Source organism: Dermacentor silvarum, chromosome 7 (genome assembly GCF_013339745.2).
Source record: "Dermacentor silvarum isolate Dsil-2018 chromosome 7, BIME_Dsil_1.4, whole genome shotgun sequence".
Lineage (NCBI taxonomy): Eukaryota > Metazoa > Arthropoda > Arachnida > Ixodida > Ixodidae > Dermacentor > Dermacentor silvarum.
Genome location: NC_051160.1, coordinates 94,991,458 through 95,012,072, shown reverse-complemented (window position 1 = coordinate 95,012,072; position 20,615 = coordinate 94,991,458). Strand labels below are relative to the sequence as shown.

General features: G+C 43.8%; 1 protein-coding gene across 1 annotated transcript in view; it reads right to left on the bottom strand.

Moving 5' to 3' along the window:
• The window catches only part of LOC119459028 (papilin), a 51,026-nt gene that overhangs the window by 11,617 nt on the left and 18,794 nt on the right, over positions 1–20,615 (bottom strand). Inside the window, exons 6-15 of the mRNA XM_049671556.1 lie at positions 20,118–20,309; positions 19,341–19,391; positions 17,993–18,043; positions 11,773–11,943; positions 9,487–9,537; positions 6,700–6,870; positions 5,151–5,198; positions 3,884–4,057; positions 1,389–1,439; positions 596–769 (exon numbers count right to left, since the gene is read on the bottom strand). Of these exons, the coding sequence (XP_049527513.1) occupies positions 596–769; positions 1,389–1,439; positions 3,884–4,057; positions 5,151–5,198; positions 6,700–6,870; positions 9,487–9,537; positions 11,773–11,943; positions 17,993–18,043; positions 19,341–19,391; positions 20,118–20,309 (1,134 nt within the window). The remainder of the gene's footprint in view (positions 1–595; positions 770–1,388; positions 1,440–3,883; positions 4,058–5,150; positions 5,199–6,699; positions 6,871–9,486; positions 9,538–11,772; positions 11,944–17,992; positions 18,044–19,340; positions 19,392–20,117; positions 20,310–20,615) is intronic.

The following is a 20,615-nucleotide window of genomic DNA, read 5'->3' as shown; positions in this document are numbered from 1 at the left end:
TGAAGTTAGTTGAAGTTGAAATATTTGAAGTTAGTTGAAAACATTGAAGTTAGTCATTTTCAGTGACCATCGAACTTGTCAACGGTTGCTTCCAAAGTGCCTCGAGCGGCCAGTCGCGCGGCAATATTGCATGTATTCGCGGGCTTCTTTCACGCTCCGAAATACACTTTTATGTAGCACATAAGGAGCAACAGAAAGTTGTATCGGGAGTTTTTCATGTTACTCTACAATTTTCTCATTGACACTCTTCATCTAATTATACTATTTGATTAGTTTATTAAGTAATTAGGACTAATTATGCAATTAGGCGGAAAGTAAAATATATATTCTGAGTATCTTCAAGCAACGGCACACGACATTACCTTGGTCCTGTCCAACTACGTGGCATATGAATATTTTTAAATATTTGTGCATGATAGTTGGGACACCCTGCGTATATATATATATATATATATATATATATATATATGTTTGTGTGTGTGTGTGTGTGTGTGTCTGTGTGCATGTGCGTGTGTGTAGCTGCTTCCTGGAAGATATCGAATAACCAGTTCCAATTTGTGAAATTCATATCGGATGAAAGATTAAAAACACTTACCGCCACACCTGGTCTCACACTTCTTAAGCGTTTCAAAGTTGTTGGCGTTGCCCTGGCATCCTCCGTAGATGAACGGTTCGCAGGTGTCCGTCGTGGTGTTGTAGTAGTAACGGGGGAAGTAGCCACGACACGGGCCAACCTTCTTCGGCAGCTCACATACTGGGTCCAGGGTCACTAGAAAATTTACGAAGTGGGTGGCTCGAGAATACGATCGAAAAAATGTCACATCCCACGCATTGTAGGATTGGCTGCAAGTCGAGCTTTTGACAAGACGAGAAGGCGAAGTGGTGACCACGATAACAAATCCGATGTCAAAAGTACGCCGGAGTCTCCAGTACAGCGTGGGCTAGATCAAATAACTGTTTTATTTTTTTGATTGCAGAAGCGTAATTTACTAACACAGCCTGAACTAATATTCCGATTTACTGTCCCTTTATCTGAAACGTAGTTAATGTTTACGAATGCTGAAGTAAAACACAGCACAAAAATTACGTGGGCTCCGAAAAGGTGGAATTCATTCGGAATCTTCCACAATGTGCTTCTGCAATAGACCATGCGTTCATTTGGGACGTTAACGGCAAATAATGAATAAAGAGTTAGTCCGCGAAAACCGCGGAGCTTGCATAATTGCGTTAAGTGCATTCTCTCCAATTTAAGCGACTGCGCGGTGCTTTTAAAACGTTACTTTCATCAAAACTGCTTTTAAACTTAATTTTTGAGCGAAAAGCCGCGCTAACATAAGCCAAACGGTATTTGTTTTCACTTTGAAGCTGTTATAAGTTCTTACACCTACCGAGTTTAGTGATGAGCCTTGACCTCGTGAAGTCTTCGACGTAAGTGTTGTCTGAAACGTAAAAAAGTGACAAAGTTACTAGTACAAAATACTATAAAACCTTACGCACGAGAATTAAAATACCAAGCAGAATAGATGTTACGTCGTTTTGGTTACCGTACTCAAGAAAGGATATGTATTAAGGTGGATCTTCAGAGATTGGTATCACAAGAGATCGAAATTTTCGTGTAAATACTGTTTTATTTACACACAGTTACAAAAACACTTTCAATTTGCATTGGGGAATGGTTCGCTAAACATAGCGGGTAAAAAACCCGCTAGCAAGTTGCAATAGCCTTCAAATGTTGGAGAACCTGAAGTTGGCTCCAGTATTGCTACGCAATTACAACGTTGTTTAATTCATGATCTTTACTGTAAGAAAGCTACGTACATGAAATCGACGCATTAAGCGTGTTTCTTATATTTGAACACATTAATAATACATATACGAAACTACATGTTAAAACATGTACTTTTTTAGGGACATAGTTGTGTGCCAGAGACTCAACCAGAAGCTTTCTGCAATCGCGAACATGTCGCCGCCAAAGCGCGGCTTCCTTTGGGCCTTACAGCGAACGAAACAAATTTCAATTTCCGTTTGCACAGAAATACAGACAAAGGGGTACGTGAAAAAAGGGCTGCCTGGAGGATTTGACAAGTTCCCAGCCTTTTGAATACTTCGGAATGGTTGAGGCAACAAAGATTTGCCACGAAATTATTATGCAACAAATATTTTCGTTATTTCAGAACGACTAAGCCCGCAATCATGGCAAACAAGTGTAAACACATTGACGAGCAATAATGAATGAAAACATCCACTGTGCAATGTACATCCTAGCAAAACAACACAATAATTGCACAGTGATAATCGTTTCAATATTTGTACATGCATATCTAATACGGTTCTGGCTAAGCATAGGTAAGTGTATGCTTGGAATGAACCCTTACCAGTAACTAGATAAGTTAGGGAGCGTTAATGTGAGAAAGGCAATTCTAATGAACTTCGCGATAAGGCCAGCAGCACAAGCTCTGCGCTGGGGCAAGACGCAGTGCCTGCAGGTGTTGAGAGCGCAAGGTGGTGAGAACGCAACAATTCCACGACGCACTGGACATGCTTCTTCTGGTTTAAGGCTCCCGAGCTGATAACAGAGCACGCCAGTCACTACGGCCTCTTTGTACGAGAAAACTACGCTGCTTCGCTGAAGTCTATGTTGTGACTACGCAATGTCGTGCAAGAACAATGAGGCTTATGTGACATATTGCAAGTAGGGTTTTCCCCACTATTATGTTGCCCTTAACGAAATGACCAACCTGCAGCTTACGGCACCACTGAGCCGAGGTTTGGCTTGCAAAAAGAGAGGACTGGGGCAGTGCGAATGGTAATTGTTGACACCGAATCGAATAGGAATCGATTTGTGCGAAAAATGAATCGACTTGAATATTGGATACTCTTCAAACAGTTTTCTGATAGTGAACAGCGGTTTTCGCAATCATTATAAAACAATGTTCACGTTTAATAACGTTAGTAAGTTTGTGTGATTGCATTTCACGTTCTGAATCCGTATTGAAAGCAGAAATTGGCAATCACGAACAATTATGTCCTTTGATCTTGTGCCCAGGACTGTTAGGGGAGTGCGAATGATTGTAGTAATGTGTGGCTCTCTGAGTGGCGTAGCATGCTCCGCTACGCAATTACTCATGTTTTATTCCTTTACTAGGCTCACGTGGATGACACTTATCGTACTTTTCCTCCAATGTTATGTTTGATCGAGCACAGTGGCCGATTTGAAAAGTTATTCGGAAAACATGCGTATTTACGAATAGCGACTATTTGGATCGAAGACCGAGTCGAATAGCAGAATATCGATTCTAAATTCGAAAGTTTCGAACATTCGCAGCAAGCTTGGCTAGGTCGTAATGAGGAAGCGAAGGTGGCAATAAGAGCTGTCTTCTTCTTCTTTCTGGGGTTTTACGTGCCAAAACCAGTTCTGATTATGAGGCACGCCGTAGTAGCCCCTGCTTTATTTGTACTTCTAGGGCAACGTCTGGCATCTTGTTTGGTTAAAACTAAATGTGTGGGGAATTTGGACAATTTCGTGTATCTTCTATTGCAAAAAAAATGTTCAGTTCCGCCTTTCCGTTTCCCACAATTCTGCATTTAGACTGAACTTAACTCTGATAGCGAGCATCCAGCTTATATTCCTATATGCTCGAATTCTTCACTCATTACAAATGAACAACAATAATCATAAAGAAAATTCAGGTACTTTTGTTCGGCCAAGAGTGGTCTATTAGGTAACTATTATCACGCGTCAGGTCACCTGAATCACTATACGACGTGCGCCTCTTCGGCAAGTCAGAGTGAGCGAAGATTTTCCAGCACAAAGATTTTGAGTATACGAGTCGTACGCGCTTGTTTTTTAATCATTGGCAACTTTCTTTTTGGATGTACTTACTGGTGCATTTGCTCTGGCATTTCTCGAGCGTGTCGAAGTTGTTGGGGTTGCCCCTGCATCCTCCGTAGATGAACTGTTCGCAGGAGTTCGTCGTGGTGTTGTAGTAGTAGCGGGGGAAGTAGCCGAAGCAAGGTCCACTATCCTTCGGCAGGTAGCACGTGTGGTTCTTGAGCGCTGAGAGCATATCGAAAATGAAAACGGCATTTACAAAAGCGATGGGCGAATCGGACGAGATGGGGATAGACATAAGGCAGACAGGACCTTAATTACATGAACAGGAGAACACCGAGAATGGTGCACTGATCTTCCCAGTCACTGTCGTGACTGTGGGTGCGTGCCGGCTTTTTCCAGCACCGCCGTTATCCAATGTCTCCAGGACCAACGTGCGCGTGAAATTATTGAAGCATTCTGCATTTCCTTAAGCGGAAAGGAATATGCGTTAGCTAGCTCGCTATCGCTGTGACAGAGGAGGAGGTTACATTCTCTGACTGCTGTAACTTGTCTTAGTATTCTTCCATTTAGCGGTCCCGAACTGCTGTGACACTGAGCTTTTCTTTTTATTTTGCAGTTGCTTTTTATACTATATATGTCGAGTTTCCCTTTCAATAAAGCTGCGGCTGTAAGGCATTACTTGTGTCGTCTTTCTCTTTATGTGTCCTTGTTTACGGGGCGCTGCTATCATGGACTTAGCGTTAATTTCGTGATTTGTTTCGCACTGCGTCATGTGGTGAGACATTGCACTCTGTACTCTGACTAAGGTTGTCTCTGTCAAAAGAATACATGCGCCACAAAGCAGCCGATTGCCGCAATTTTGTTACTATCTGTATTAGTTGTGGATTATATAGCCAGAGGGATATATGTGCCAACCGTTCGAAGTCGATTGCCGTTAGTAAAAAGTGACTAAGAAATCAACGCTGTTTTATGTACAATGTTGTTACTTCACACGCCTCTTGCTCCTTTTTTATCTATTTAAGAAAGTCCAATGTAACAGGCCATTTTGACGACAATAAATAATTATCAGTGGAGTACATTTTTTTCCGTTGGGCCACCATGGCCTTCTTAACGGTTCTGCTGAAATAATTCTTGCCTCTTCATTAGTTGCACAAACGGACGAAGTGATCACAGGGCACGAGTACTAATGACAACATATACTTCTAGAAGATGTGTGCTTTTCTTATCCGCATATACGCAGCCTTCAGAAAATTGAGGAGTTTCACGACGCGAACAACTATTTCCTTGAATTAGAAAATGTTCGCTTTTCACTTACGAGTTGCCAACTGCATGAGCCTCTCCGTGACGTCCTCGTATCCGACCTCTGAAAAGCCACAGGTAATGCAATATGTGTCAGTGCTGTGTAAGAGCCCTTAGGCTGTAGTGACCAAGGGCCCTCTAGTAAATGGAAATGACAGCAGAGTAAAAAAAATATGAAGCGAATAGCTCTTCAAGGAAGAAAACATATTGTAAAATTATGAGAGGGGAGTTGTCTTCGTGAGCCTGTGTAGTGATTACCAGCTCAGGCAGAAATACAGAATTATCGCACTGCGGCAGCTGTATTTGCTTCATCGCAAATTTGCATTTGAAATTAAATAAAAGTGATCAGTCGGAATGCCGCGCTCCCAATACTTTCAGAATAGCTCATCTAACTTTTTCTTCTGAAAGTTTTCTTCCCTTCACCACTTACGCATTAATGCACTCCTCATGACTGAGAAACTGCTGTATCTAAACAGTTTGATACGTTCTCCTTTGCTCACATCGGCGCATAATTGATATGTTAATACTTATCAACAGCGTTTTAAGTCGTTAATTTAACGGCATGCTTGTGCCTTCAATGCGAGTGAAAGAGACTTCAGGGCAGACGCTGATGAAGACACCACATCGTTGTCGAAAGTGTTTAATTTTAGTTTTTTTATTTCGAGGGACACTTTCGTATAATGCAAATTTGCGGAAAATAATAATTTCAGTTCGTAGCGTGTTAATTGCTCATCTAACTCAGTAATGGTGGCTTGAGGAGACGCACATTTGTGTGAACTGTCCTTTTGTCATTTGACACAAGTACCAAAGCATTCGGGCCAAATGATGTACTGAGACGCCCGCCTGCAATTAAGATTACCGTTTTACTCCCTATCCATTGTAAGAAAATTCGAAAAGGAAGATGGTATAGCAAGCAGCTTTCTTTGTCTCTTGTTCTCATTTTTGTTGTGGGTGGTGGTACTTTCAGCGCCGTACGAAGGAGGAGATAGCTGCCAAGGAAGTGCAGGGTCCATTGGGATTTGAATTATTGCGGCCCTTCTGATTTTTAAACCGGCGCTTGCGTTACCCATTCCTTCGCATGGAATTAAACAAAGAAAAGCGGAGATGTTGAACAGCGTTAACCTCAGGCTGGTTATCACGCACTGGAGAAGGAGAAATGTGATATAAAAGTAAGAGGAAAAAAGAAAAAGTAAATGGAACAAAGAAACTATGTGATCATACACTGCGAAGCACCTAACGACATTCACAGTTTGCCACGCAACTTAGTATCTTGCAGAGAATGAAACAGCAGCACCTTTAAAGCTCCTGGCGATGATGTCGATTTATATCAGTGTCCGGAAATGAAGTTTTTTTTCAATATCAACAGTATTCTGTTCATCTGACGTGATCGAAGGAGGAAGCTGCTGTTCCTTGTAATTAAACACATGCCCCTACAAAGGCAGCACACCCAATCACGAATAAATCTCACAGAGAATTTCACTGCATCCGCAGGTGTCATGGGATCAATTGTTTCGTAGAAGTATGCCAATTCATGTGAACAGAACGAGGCCTCGCGTTGCACTTACTGCAGGTCTTCAGGCACATCTCTAGTTCTGGGAAGTTGTTGCCGTTTCCTTGGCAGCCGCCGTAGATGAAGCGCTCGCAGTACTTGGTCGTCGCGTTGTAGAAGTAGCGAGGAATGTAGGCCAGGCAGGGTCCGACCTTCTTCGGCTTGTAGCACACGGGGTTCGTGGGCTCTGCGCGTGCCATGTTGGAAGCAGAACAAATTCGTTGCATATCATTCACATTTACACACTCTGCTTGAACTTAACGGGGTACTAAAGGGAAATACACAACTGCGTTGACAGATAATGTAGGCTCCTTGAATTGTTAATAGGTTCGAGTTATTTAAGAAGTGATATGAATTCAAGCGGTAAATCATGTGTCTCCGATAAGGATATTTCTTCCAGGTCATAATTTGTTCCACGCGCTCCGATGCAGTAGAATTCGGAACGCATAGGAAGGTACATTACTTACGACTGAACGTTGTGTTTTCATTGCATTCAGCTATCGACCAAAAAATTTTACGGGCCAAGGGATCTGACAAAAAGCTAAATATCTCCCCAGCCTCAAAACGTTGCCTTGTATTCCTATTTCCAGCCTCTACTGGTATATGCGAACAACGTTGTGATGTACGGTTTTACTGGCTACTTCTAAATGCTGCTTGGATATTTAGCGTTTACTGAGATCCCACGGTCCGTAAACTTTTTGGGTATTGTACTTTGATAGATCATTGCCACGAATCAGTGTTGGTATCCCTTGAAAAGTAAAAAAAAAGCCATGGCAAAACGTGCTAATAGTTAAGCATTCGTCATGAATATCACAATATGTACACATACGCACAAGTCAAAGACAGCTGAAAATCGTGTAGGCGCACACTTACAACTTACGTTCGCTAAGTATGTGGGCACATCCATTCTTTGTCCAACTCACGATGTCGTGAAATTTTGCTCCCGTTTCATCTTACCTATAATAATCTTCGAATAGTTGGGTGTGAATGAGATTATTCATTGCAGAACTTCACAAGATGACAACAGATAAATTGGAAGTAAAGTGCTCGATCACTTATATACCTACGGATGTTTTGCTGAATACCGGATTGTTACAAGTTCATCGTCATCTTGAGCCTTTTTTATGTCCACTGCAGGATGAAGACCTCTCCCTGTGGTCTCCGATTACCCCTGTCTTGCGCTAGCTGATTCTAATTGCGCCGGCAAATTTCCTAAGTTCTTCACCCTACCTAGTTTTCTGCCGTCCTCGACTGCGCTTCCCTTCTCGTGGTATCCATTCTGTAACTATAATGGTCCACCGGTTATTTGTCTTACGCATTACATGGTCTGCCCCGCTCCATTTCTGCCGCCTAATGTCAACTAGAATATCGACTATCCCCGTTTGTGCTCTGATCCACACCGCTCTCTTCTTGTCTCTTAACTTTAGGCTTAATATTTTTCGTTCCATCGCTCTTTGTTATAAGTCAATAACTTACAAAGTGGAACAACACTTGGAGCTTTGTGGAAGTTGAAAAATACCCATCTATATTGCTCCATATTGTTGCCAAAATTATGCCGGTTTAGGTTCCCGTGAGATGCGTGTCGCTGAAAGTCAACTGTAATGTGATTACAAAGTGAAGTCCTGCTCAGCACAAGAGCACCGAACGCCATAATGTTGTCTATTGCGCCCCCCCCCCCCAATTTCACACATAGACTCGCAGAGTTCTCCCTCTGAAACGCAGGAAGTTTGCAAAGCAACCGGGGCTGCACAACTTGCACTCCTCTCTACGCCTTTGCATCCCAGCTGGACTCTGCCGTCGCGAAGCTACCCTGCTTTGTCGAATATGGCTAGGAGTGGCCTTTAATAAGTATTTTGCATTCCGAATCGGATGGGCCGACGACGCCTCGTGTGATGACTGTGGTAGCGAGGAGACTCTTCAGCACCTTCTCTGTGACTGTAGCAAACCGGATCTTCCCATCTGGTTAACCTCCCTACCCTTTCTTTTGTCTCTCTCTCACTCTCTCTCTCTCTACACTCGCAGATGTGAAAGACCACGTAGTTATTATCACTTCATGGTTGTTTTAGTAAATGCATGTTTTCAATTGTAAGACTACCCATTATGCACAACAGTGTACTTGGGTGTTATGTATTGTGCGTTCGTATTTTACGCGAGTGTACTGATGGTTGGTCTATTTTAGCATGAGATATGAATGGAGATATTTCATCATTTGAATTTTGGAAGTGCTTGTTAAGAAGTCCAGGAACTCCGCTCGAATTGCGCTTTGAAAGCTGCGCGAAATAAAGAAGCGTTAAGGAATCACCAGCAGCAGTATTGAAAGTTAGGTGAGTGGATGTTGGTTTACATCCGCAACATATATTCATGTTTTACCCTGTAAAAAAAGGAATATTTTGTTTATACTCCCTTACAACTTTTTTTGCTTATCACACACGGTATAACATGCCAAGGACACTTATTATAGACAGCAAAGGGGCTTGTAGCGCAATGGCACATTTCAGCGCATGCGTGGAGTATAAGCACTATGCGTTCTTGTCTGTGGGCTCTGCCGTGCCGATTGATGGCGAAATGGGGATTACGGTAGGCCCACGGGAGTCTGGTATGCCTATTCCGCATGTTCATATGGCGGGAGACGATGCGGCATGTCTTCCGAATTTCTGCGTTACACGCAGAAATTCGGAAGACATGCCGCATCGTTATAATTCGTTATACAAGCCCCGAAGCGACCTTTGTTTTTAAACTTCTTTTACACTGTTACCCTCACGGTGTGCGTCAAATAACTTCCCAGTAGGCAATTTATACGTACCCGGTTCCGACACAAAGTTCACGTCAATGCCAGAAGCTAGGTTGAAGGGCGCTGAAAAAAAAGAAGAAAAAAAGTTTGTTTCATACAAACACTGCGCAGTTCAATATGAGGAGAACAAAGCAAAAAACCCTTCATTAGGCAGAGCGAGAAATTGGGCTAGTTGTTCGTTGCGCACCTTATGATGCGCAGAGTACAGCTGAGTACAGCATTGCGAATTGTCACAGAAACTGGAGTCATGCAGCTGCGATGGCTAATCATGGATCCGCTGCTTTGTCACCGCGTTCTTCCTTTCTCTCGGCTTCTCTTCCTGTTATCTTTCTGTTACGTAGGCTTCAGAGCATGCACCCTTGAATAAAGCATATATATATATATATATATATATATATATACGCTATGTCCTTCTATGGTGTGTTCCATTGAGGCTACTATAGGCGCATAAGAAAATGAACCCTTCATTCGTGCGTATGGACATTTTCATTTAGACATTAGTGTGAGAAGAAACAAACGCAACCATAGATAACAAATTACTCTTGGATGGACATTAGGAAATTCAAAGGATATTTGTATGTGAACCATAATGAATTGTGGGACCGTACATTGCGTGGCTCTCGTTTTGACATCAGGATGTTTAAGGCTACATTATTACAATTCATGTGCACAATGTGGCATGTGGCAGGAATAATTAAGAATGGGCTAACAATGAAGCATGAACATGATCCAATTAACAATGGAGTGAAACAATGCGCGAATCAGCCTGGAGCGAACTGCTTAGGCAATAGAACTTGAACTGTTGAATACAACGAGTCAGTGACAGTTAGGTATATTTCAGAGTGTAAAAACGGGGCACCGTACGACATATTTACCTTGCCGTTGGCTAAAACTTCGTTTTGGAGACGAATGAAAGGTAAGCCGAAAGCGTTCGGGGGCGTGTGTCGACTTTGTTACTTGCGCAGCGATTGCCTGTTACGGCAGATAAACAACACTGCACGGAACTAGACGGTTTTCATGTCCTATGTTTTTTATGCACATGAATGAGCCGCATTCGATTACCCGAGACCGCGTAAAGAGGATGCAGCATTTAACTGGCGTGCACAGAAACCGGGCTGCGCAAGCGTCAATGCCTCACTTGATCTTTTTCTTCTCTCGTTCGTGCAATGCGTGTATGCTTGAGGGGCTATAATTGTGCGATGCTGTTCAGTTATTCCTAACAGTCAAAGAGCATGTTCAGTCGTTCCTAACAAAGCTGGTGCTGCCCTTTGGTGATGTCGTACATGGATACACAAATCATTGTGTTCGCTATTGACTGCGAGGAAAAAAGTAATAAAGCGCCTATAACTGGCTGATCACACGGTGTGAAACCTAAGTCTTCAATTTCGTGCACACTGCACTGGCCCGCTAATTGATTATGTGGCTGACCGTTTCCCTTGTCAGTGTTAAATGCTGCTCATACTTGCTTCGTGTCAGAGTCTTACGTCAGCACGCAGGAGCTATAGCTTTCCCTGTGACTGCATGAGTGTACAAAACATAAAAATAAATGTAAAGCACTCACATCGATCGTTGTAAGCTAAGAGCAGACGCCGCGCTCGATGACAATGCCGGTTAAAAATTCTGGACAATGTATGGCGGTAGCGCACGGCACAAATGTGATACTCGTCTTCAAAGAGAATAAAAAAAAAGTATAGCGTACGAGGCGTCGTCTGGTATCTGTAATAAAGTGCCCCAAGCTCCTAAAAAAATGTAGCAGTCACGCAGATCTCGCAGAAAAAAGCTTCGCCAACTGCACGACGTTGCAATTGCTGAGAAGCAGACGACGCTGCAGCTTCCTTCAAGCAGGGCGTGCAGCAGGGTGCTCTCGCTAAGTTATCTGCATGGTACATGCTGTGATCGCATTAAGGAAGACATGCCAGCATTAAGAGAAGGCAAGGCGGTTACAGCACTTTCGGAACCAGCCACCACAGGCGACTGACAACCGCAAACACCTTGTGGCCCGCTGCAGCCCGCGCTGTCCTCGCAGTCATGTCACCATCATCTTCACCATAGCAAAAACATCGCGACTGGCTACAGGGGCTGGAAATTCTGGTCTATAGAGACCAATTCTGCTAAAATCAAGGAACAATTCTGTTTTTCAGCCTCAACGAAAAAGAAAAAAAAATCTCTAGAGTGAAATAATCTGTAGTTTCCGTCCAAAATAATTTGCTGTCGTAAACATATAAGTTTTCTGTACTTGCCTGTTCATTACATATTTTTCCCTATACGGCACGCAAGAGTATCATGCCACTGACTTACTGCAAGTGCGGTTGCACTGTTCGAAAGTCAGGAAGTTGTTCTCGTTGCCTTGGCATCCTCCGTAGACGAACCGCTCGCACTGCCTGGTGACGTTGTTGTAGTAGTAGCGAGGCATGTAGGCGAGGCACATTCCGACTACCTTGGGCAGGTGGCACACGGGGTTTGAAGGCACTGCGTCAACACAGAGATTTGCCACAGCACTCGTTGGCCCATAATTACAAAAAAAAAATGTTCACGCTATAATTGTTTGCAAGAGAAAACTCCACCCGTTACTGGCGCTGGGAGTATTATTGACGGTGGCCGGGCGCTGGCAAAGAGCATTTGGAATGCAACGCATTCTAAATACGGGACCTGATGTCCTGCGTTGTACGGAGTCGCCGAACCATCGCTTAATTTCGAACGCGTACGGTGGGATGACTTCTGAATCGTTATGGGTTGCATTAGCCCAGGTGCTGGAGCCGCGCGCAACAGATGACATATTGGCAGTGTTGCCAATATGTAGATGGAATATTGATAGATATAGATGGCAGTGTTGCCGTAAACCCAGATATATGCAAGTGGGTAAATTTTGAATAATTATCAATAAAATTGTTTGTAAAACTATCGAGGGAAGTTGAAATAATGTATGCATTTTGTAACACTATAAGGTAATCTATCATTGTGCAAATCATCCACCGATGCGTTTCACGCATGTCCAGTATCCGTGCAGATGAAGTATAAACAGTTCATTTACCGGCAGAGTGTACAGGCCATTTAATATACCATATGCACATAACAGGTGAGTCGTGCTGAAATATTGCTTTTACCTTCAGACTGTACGGTCGACTGAAGAAAAAAAAACGCGGATAACCTGATTCTTTTAGCCCTAATATTTAGTCACTTGGACATCATTATCCCCGCAAATTTTGTAGTTCTTGGTGCTGGTATGCTTGTACGTCTTATGTTTGTAACACGGTGATGGCAATTGTTTGACCTTTATGTTGGTCAAATAATGCGCTTCCGCGTCTTGATCCGCCCGAAAGTTTCATACAATAATTATTCATTAGTACGAAAGTCGTGAGAAGTGGAAGCAGCGCGTTCTCATTCGTGCGAACCAGCCCAGCCGCTCCGATGTGTAGGCCATCGATTTTTCTGATGAAGCACATGCTGCGTTTGATATCTTACCGTACACTTTAATGAAATTAGCTTTTGCAAGTGTATGTGCGGTGACGATTGCGAACGTCCCGCATCGAAACTGATTTATTGACACTAGAGAACCTGGTGCGTTAAATTCATTCAAATTCGCTTTTTAAAAGTAAAAACTGCATGAATTTTGTGAGCACGATGTGAAGCTACCGCACTTTGAAGCACAACCACGATGTGAATACCTTCGATGTGAAGACAACTGTTGGTTCATCATCGTCGCAGAGCCCACGCGCTGAACAGGCAAGCTGGCAGGCTTACATGCAGTGTAGGGTTGGTAATATCGATGAACGATTCATTGATTATACGATTAAAAGTATCCCGCAAAACGATTAATCTTCATCGATATCTACCTTTCATTTAATCGACTTAATCGATTAGGCCGGTTCGATTAATCGTTTTTGAGAGTTTGACAGGAGTGGCACGAGAATTTTGAAATCGTATTGGAATGGCGGCCCACGAGCAGTGTCTCTGCGGCTGGGGTAGAGCGACTGTCGAATGTCTTTCCGAGTATACAGTCATGCCAAGCTGAGCGCTTCCCCTCTCTCCCCCCCCCCCCCCGCCTCCCACCGCACACGCCACCACGCCGCGCGGAGCCGGAGGCTTGAAAGGCCCTCGAAATTCAAGGCACACTATAGCAACCCAGTCGTTGATCGTAGTGCCACTCCCAGTCCACTAAAAGTATTTCACAGCATGCGCGCCGGCTTAGACAATGTATTTGACATAGCGATGGAGTTCTATATTCTCGCATGCTGGTTGTATGCCATTCAAAGTAGGTGTCGGTTTCACCCAAACATGCCAACCAATTGACATTCCTTCGCTCTGTAGAAAAGATTCTGTGGTTTAAAATCCCAAACCACTGACTTTCTTTTCCCCTGTGTACATTGCAATTTCTTGCATGTTTCAGTTGAACTTCACCTTTCACTTTTGGCATTTTTTCTTAATTCTTGTTTACCTGTACTCTACTGAGATTCACTAGTGCAATGTACCTTAATAAAGCGAAGCTTTATATGTCTATGGTCGGATACAACTTAAGTCCGCAGTGAAGTCCCGTCAGCCACTGTTCCTCCGCGAGGCTGCAAATAGTTCGTACTTCAAAATTTCCCTGTTACCTATATAAGGCGGTGACCACGAAATTAAAATTATGAACGCGTAATTTTATACGTTTTCACTCAACTATTATAGTAGAAACTACCAGTACAACAATTACGGTCGTATCAATTATGACGCCATTTTGAAAACGTCGCATGACGACGATTTGGTTGACTTCTGTGATTGGCTGGCGGAGTAGCACAACCCCGCGCGGTCCGTCTGCCTTTTTTGCCAACTGCTGTTTTTAAAGTTGTATCCTACTATAGGCGAAATCGTATATGGCTATGCGAAATCGCCTGTGTACACAAAACTATGATCATCAGCATTCGCTCGAGTGCCGTCACCTTCTTCCGCAGCTGGCTCGTTGGCTCCCCTCGGGTTGCGCTCGTGCTCGGCATGCACTCGTGCCACTGCTCCCGCGTTCGTCGTCCTCGTCTACTTCCATAGCTGGCTGCGTAGCCGCTAATCATCCCAGCGTAGAATTTCGCTTCTCTTCTCTCGCCGTAATGGGGAGGCCGCGTTTAGGGTACTGTGAGCCATTGCTTAAGGGGGTATAAGCCATTCATTGTCTTGCGTGACGGACAGATTTAATTTTGTAGCGTGGGCTGCACTGGACGAGGTTGAGCAGTTTCGCGTGGCTCCAGGAGGGCCGTGCTGCGCATGCGCGAGGAGAAGTGACGTCACACGGCGCACAGCTGGCGCGCCGGGCGTTTGCCCGGCGTTTGCGCTGGGCGTTTTCCAGTGTGGTATAGCCATGGAGAAGGAGAGCAAATTTCTGCTCAGCGGCGCAGAAGAGCGGAGAAGCTTAACTCATCGAATCCCGAAGTAGTTGCGTGGCAATTAGCGGTTGAGCGTAGGAAGAATGAACAGAAGAAGGCTAAACGTGCTGCGGGGACACCGGAGGCACCGTGCCCGACCATCTCAGCAGCAGTAACAACAAGACGCCGTCGATGACGTCAAGGCTCGCCGATTGACTGACTATACGGTGAAACTTAGCGAAAGCGCCAGTGCGACTCGGACCTTCGAGACGGACTTCGTAAACAATTCGTTTGGATATGTGTGCGACGTGTGTGAAAGACTGTGGCACATGACAGACTTGACGCCGGTAAGTAGTGCCATGCGTGAAACGTTGAGTTTAGCGGCGCCGCCTGAGTTGGGTGACACCGTGGCGCGGGTTTGTACAACGTGCAAGAACTTTCTCGTTAAGCAGAAGATTCCACTCTTTAGCGTTACCAATGGGTATCGTTACCCGCCCATGCCACAGGTCTACCGGTTCTGAACGATGTGGACGACTTAGCTTATGCTACGTATATCCTGGCGTAGCCGAGCTAAGCCAAGCCACTGCTAATTTTTGAAGCAATTTGATTTCGAAGATTCGCAAGCTGCAGTGGCGGGCGAGTGCTGCTAACCACGCCGCCGAGCAAACTCGAGACATTGAACGCAAGCTACAACAGCGAACTGCGGGCATACCGTCAGTGACGTTCTCTCTGTCGCAGCCGGACGTGTGTGTAACCTCATAATTGAGAAATACTTCAATGAACCCTTCTTCTTTGTAGGGTTTAACGTGCCAAAACCAGTTCTGATTATGAGGCACGCCGTAGTGGAGAGCTCCGGATTAATTTTGACCACCTGGGGTTCTTTAACGTGCACCAGAACGCAAGCACACCGGCGTTTTGCGTTTTCGCCTCCATCGAAATGCGGCCGCCGCGGCCGGGATTCGAACCCGCTATCTCGTGCTCAGCAGCGCAACGCCTTAGCTGACTGAGCTACCGCGGCGGGTGAACGCTAGGAATTAACCCAATGATAAATACCGGGGCAGCACGCTTCAGCTTCGCTGGTTATCCATCTCCACGGAGTGGTAGGGCCGACGAATTTTTTCATTCTGGACTAAGTGCCATTTTATAACATATATTGTTTATCTTGTCAAAAGCCAATAGTGCCAACTATAGTCAGTCTTTAACAAGGTAAAGATTACTTTATCAAACGTTTATACACTTGTGTTTCAAACTTGGTCCCACCTCTCAAATATTAAGATAGGGCCCTACAAAAGTAGATAACTGCGTTTCAGCCTTCTTGAAAGTGCCCGGTAAAAATTTCGATTAATGGATTAATCGATGAAAAACCCTGCATCGAAAGCGATTAATCGATTAAAGGCTAAAGCGATGAACAACTAATGGGTAATCGAATAAAATAATAATCGACCACCCCTAATGCAGTGGCGCACCGATGGGGGGTGGCGGGGGTTTCGGGTGTTGTAACCCCCCCTGAGGTCGAGTTAACTACGCCCCCCCCCTCCCCCACGCGTCCAGCCCCGCCAGTCCAGCGTGTATCTTCAGTGCTCTGTTCACATTGTCATTACAATTCAGGAGGTGGCTTGAGGTCGAATTTTCCTGATTAACAAAAACATTCTATCATTGCCTTATATTTTTTCATTCACTCTTAAATAACGTGAATAAAACACTGAAGAAATAAACATCGTCATAATCCTTGGTGTCATTATTATTATAAGTATTAGGTATTTTATGTGCTGCTGGATTTCTCTGGCTAAAGCAAGGAAATTACATATTATGCAAAGTGCTTGCTTCCCCTCGCCTCCCCCCCCCCACTACAAAAATTCACCCCCCCCCCCTCCCTGGCAGAGATATTGGGTGCACTACTGCTTATATGTATAGTTTATGAGTAATAACGTACGTCATAGAAAGCCCTTTTCAAAGTAACTTTCCTCGCTTCGAAGGTCGCAAAATCTAGCGACAAAATGTCTAAAATAGTAACACTGGACGCGTTACAGCGTCACATTCTAAGTCAACACTGCGGTAGTGTTGTGCGTATTTGAACCGCACTTAAATGTTAGTCACCCTTATTATTGTAGCTTCAACGTTGAGTGTGTGGGTTGACAAACTTTATCACTGAAGATCTTGGGCCGAATTCACAAACAGCTTCTTCCGGAAGTGGTCGCTGCTATTGATTGACCGCCTTCGGTAATGATATGTCGAACATGTAGATTGGCTAGAATTTTCCCTGATGAACAATTCTATCGTAAGCGCTTTTTGCGAGTATAGGCGCTGACCATTTATTTGCATTCTGGACTTGGTACGAACGGTTACGATTTAATTCAGCCTCATTGGCATACGGAGGTATTTTCTTCGTTTCAACACTTTTTTTTTCTTTTCTGTGCGTCCTTTCTCATCTTTTGGCATAATTGTGGAGATATGTCGAATTATATTACGCAATACCAGTCCTTTTATGAAGTGTAAGGTATGAAGTGTTGAGGAGAATGGTTAAAGCTGTTGCGTAGCTAGTTTACGATATTTATTTTCCATTTTCAAGCTGTGGAACTAAGTTATCATGCTTGCTTAAACGATAGCTCCTGGCGTTTTATGATTTAGTTGATGCTGTCTATGCTTTATGGCAGCCTTTCGTACCCGCTAAAGTTATTTCCGCAATCAAGGTCTTCCGTTTCCTGGGCGATTTCAGAGTGTTTTTATTGGGCAACGCAGCGACGTGTTATTCATGGGCGATTGTCAAGAGCCAGCGTAGTAAAGGCAACCTTGCATTTATTTTAAATACCGGGCGTCGTCAAAGTTTCTGGCCAATAAAAAGGCTGTGAAGCGATTTATTGAATAGGGGAACAAAAAGAAAAGGACACATCAAAACGCCCGAAGCCACATCTCCAGTGATCCCAGTCTCCGTACCGTCACTGATTGTGGGTCTACTTTCTGTATTAAACATCTCTCCAAATGCGTACGCCTGCAATTATAAACATAAAAATCTGATACTCTGATGGATGTTTGCGAGGCTCGGTTTTATGTACCGTCAAACGTTTTTCTTGGAACAGCTTACTTCATAACAGGCTCAGGCATTTGTTGAGCCAAGGATTTTTGCGAAAAACTTTAAGCGATTAGATGACTGCACCAAACAAAAATTATTCAATGATGCGCACACTTACCAGGCACTGATACCAGATCCGGGATAGAGATAGCGTCCACTTCAGTCGTATCTGCAAAAGGAAGCAAACGTAAAAGAAAGAACTTAAATTCCTTCTTTGAAGCTAAGATCTCTAAGCCCGATATTAGACTGTGCTTTATTATTTTTAAAATGAGCTTTAAAGGGCTCCACAATAGAATAATAAAATTGCCATTTAGCGCATTTATTAGCAACATGCAGTATAGTGATGCAGTGTGACGTGCGTGAACAGATGCCTGAAAAATGGTAACTTTTACGAAATCAGAATTATCATGTTCTCCAGGAGGTAATAGTCTCACTGAAGCGCACAAAAAAAAACTCATCGCTCGTCGGGCCTTCCATACTATTTAACGAACAGTGTAAAGGGATAGTTCCTTTCAGTGCAAGTTATATTTCAAGCGCATAGAACCACCAAAATGTTGATCTCCATTATTATTATTATTATTATTATTATTATTATTATTATTATTATTATTATTATTATTATTATTATTATTATTATTATTATTATTATTATTATAACCCGCCGTCATTGCTTAGTGGCTATGGTGTTGTGGCTACGGCGGCCGCATTTTCGTTGGAGGCGAAATGCGAAAACACCCGTGTACATAGATTTAGGTGCACGTTAAAGTACCCCAGGTGGTCCAAATTATTACGGAGTCCCCCACTACGGCGTGCCTCACAATCACATCGTGGTTTTGGCACGTAAAACGCCATAATTTAATTTAATTTTAAGTAACGTTTTAATCGGCACATGACAGTAATAGATAATGACAATCCACTAAAGTACCAATACTAGTACGGCACAGCGCTGAATTGAGCTCAGAGGCGTCGATTTTAGATATGACGAAAGTTCAACCCGAAAATTGGGCATAATTTAATGTTTGATTTTTTAAATGTTGCTGGTTAACCGAAACATCAGCAAGACAATAAGCCTTAAAACGGCTTCAGCCGAACTGAATCGCCAAGAAAACAGTAGTTTGTTCTGGTGCAATTTACGAAAATGCAGCTGTGACGCTTTCAGGCCTTCAGAGTCCAACGACCCACCGTGCCCCGTGGTTTAGCGTCGCGCTTCAAATCAAACGGCGGCCGTGCCAGAGCGCACATGCACGTGAGCGAGTGAGCTCGAACTCCCCCTTGGAAATAGGCTTTATGAAAATGTTGTAATGTTAAAAATAAAAAAAGAGTCAACTGTGAAAAAACTAAATTATAAAGCGAATATTTAGAGGCTTAGGGACACGTAAAGACATCATAACTAAATGACATGATAGGTTAAGCAGTGTTGAAATAACTCAAGTTGGTTGTATAAGAAGTGTCCAAGTTGAACTCACTGTAGTACTCTGCCAGCTGCCGGGATGCCAAGACGTATTCTTCGATCAGCTCTGCGTAAGAATACGATTCATATGGAACATGAGCTTCGACAGCAGGGTTGGTTTTTCTTGTTATCCCCGGAATTCTGAATATTTCAGGGGATATCTCGGAGATCCAATTACACTTCCCCACTCCTTTAGAAACATCTCTGCGCGGTCGGACTAGCGTTGGTTCCACATTTATTTATGTATTGATGTACTTATTTATCAGTGCTGTTTCTTGCCTATTTAGTTGTTTACTAACATACTGTTACTTGCTGGTTCATTACAGAGCATTCAGTAGGCGTGGTAGCACAGAGAAAGTACAACAATGAGGTAGGTCGACAAATACATGGCTGAAGGAAAAAAAATGCAGCGAATGCAACAGTGGTGTCGTGATACAAATGCACACAAAGCTGAAGTTACCAGAAAGGGATAAAGAAAGGTGAGAGCTGTCGGCACAGTAGCACATGCGAAAAAGGCAGCAGTGACGTGTCCATTGCAAAATTCCTAACATCAAATCTAGCTTTGCACCTTTTATGAATGAAGCCATCCGACGTGAACGTTCATGCAACTTACGTCGTAACAAAATGTTCACCAGCCTGCTTCTGTGTGTGTGTGTTTTTTTTGCGAGGATCTTAGATTAATTTTGTTGCTCGTCATTGCATATTGTAATATCCAACCGGCACTATTGCCTTCATGAGGATGTAGGCTTTTCAAGTAAATAAAATTGACGCATATATCGCATGGGCACATCACCTGTCGGCGGGTGCTTGCAGGTCGCTTCGCACTCTTCCTGGGTGCGGTACCTGTTGGCGTTGCCGTCGCATCCACCGTAAACGAACGTCTTACAATGGCCCAGTTCGGCGTCGTAGGCCCACATGACCATATGAGCCCTGCACGGTCCGGTCTCGGGCCTGGCGAGACACTTGGCCTCGTACTCGGTCTCAGCTGGAAAGTGAAAATGCGTGCAAGTTCAGACACTCCACGAAGACACGTAAAGCCCGAGCTGCGCATTTAGCATAGCGCTCGCCTGAATCCGTGCGTCTAGCACCGTTCAAGGCCACCATCAAGCCTACTGAACTTCTATCCGGCTCAACACATCTGTCAATCATCAGTTGCAACCGCAGATGGTATACGAAATGCGAGCGCTACAACTGCCCATGTGCGTGGTTCATGTGGTCATAGCAAGAATAGAAACTCTCAATTCTTGTCAAATAACTGGCTTGTACTTCGTTTTGATAATGTATCCATTGT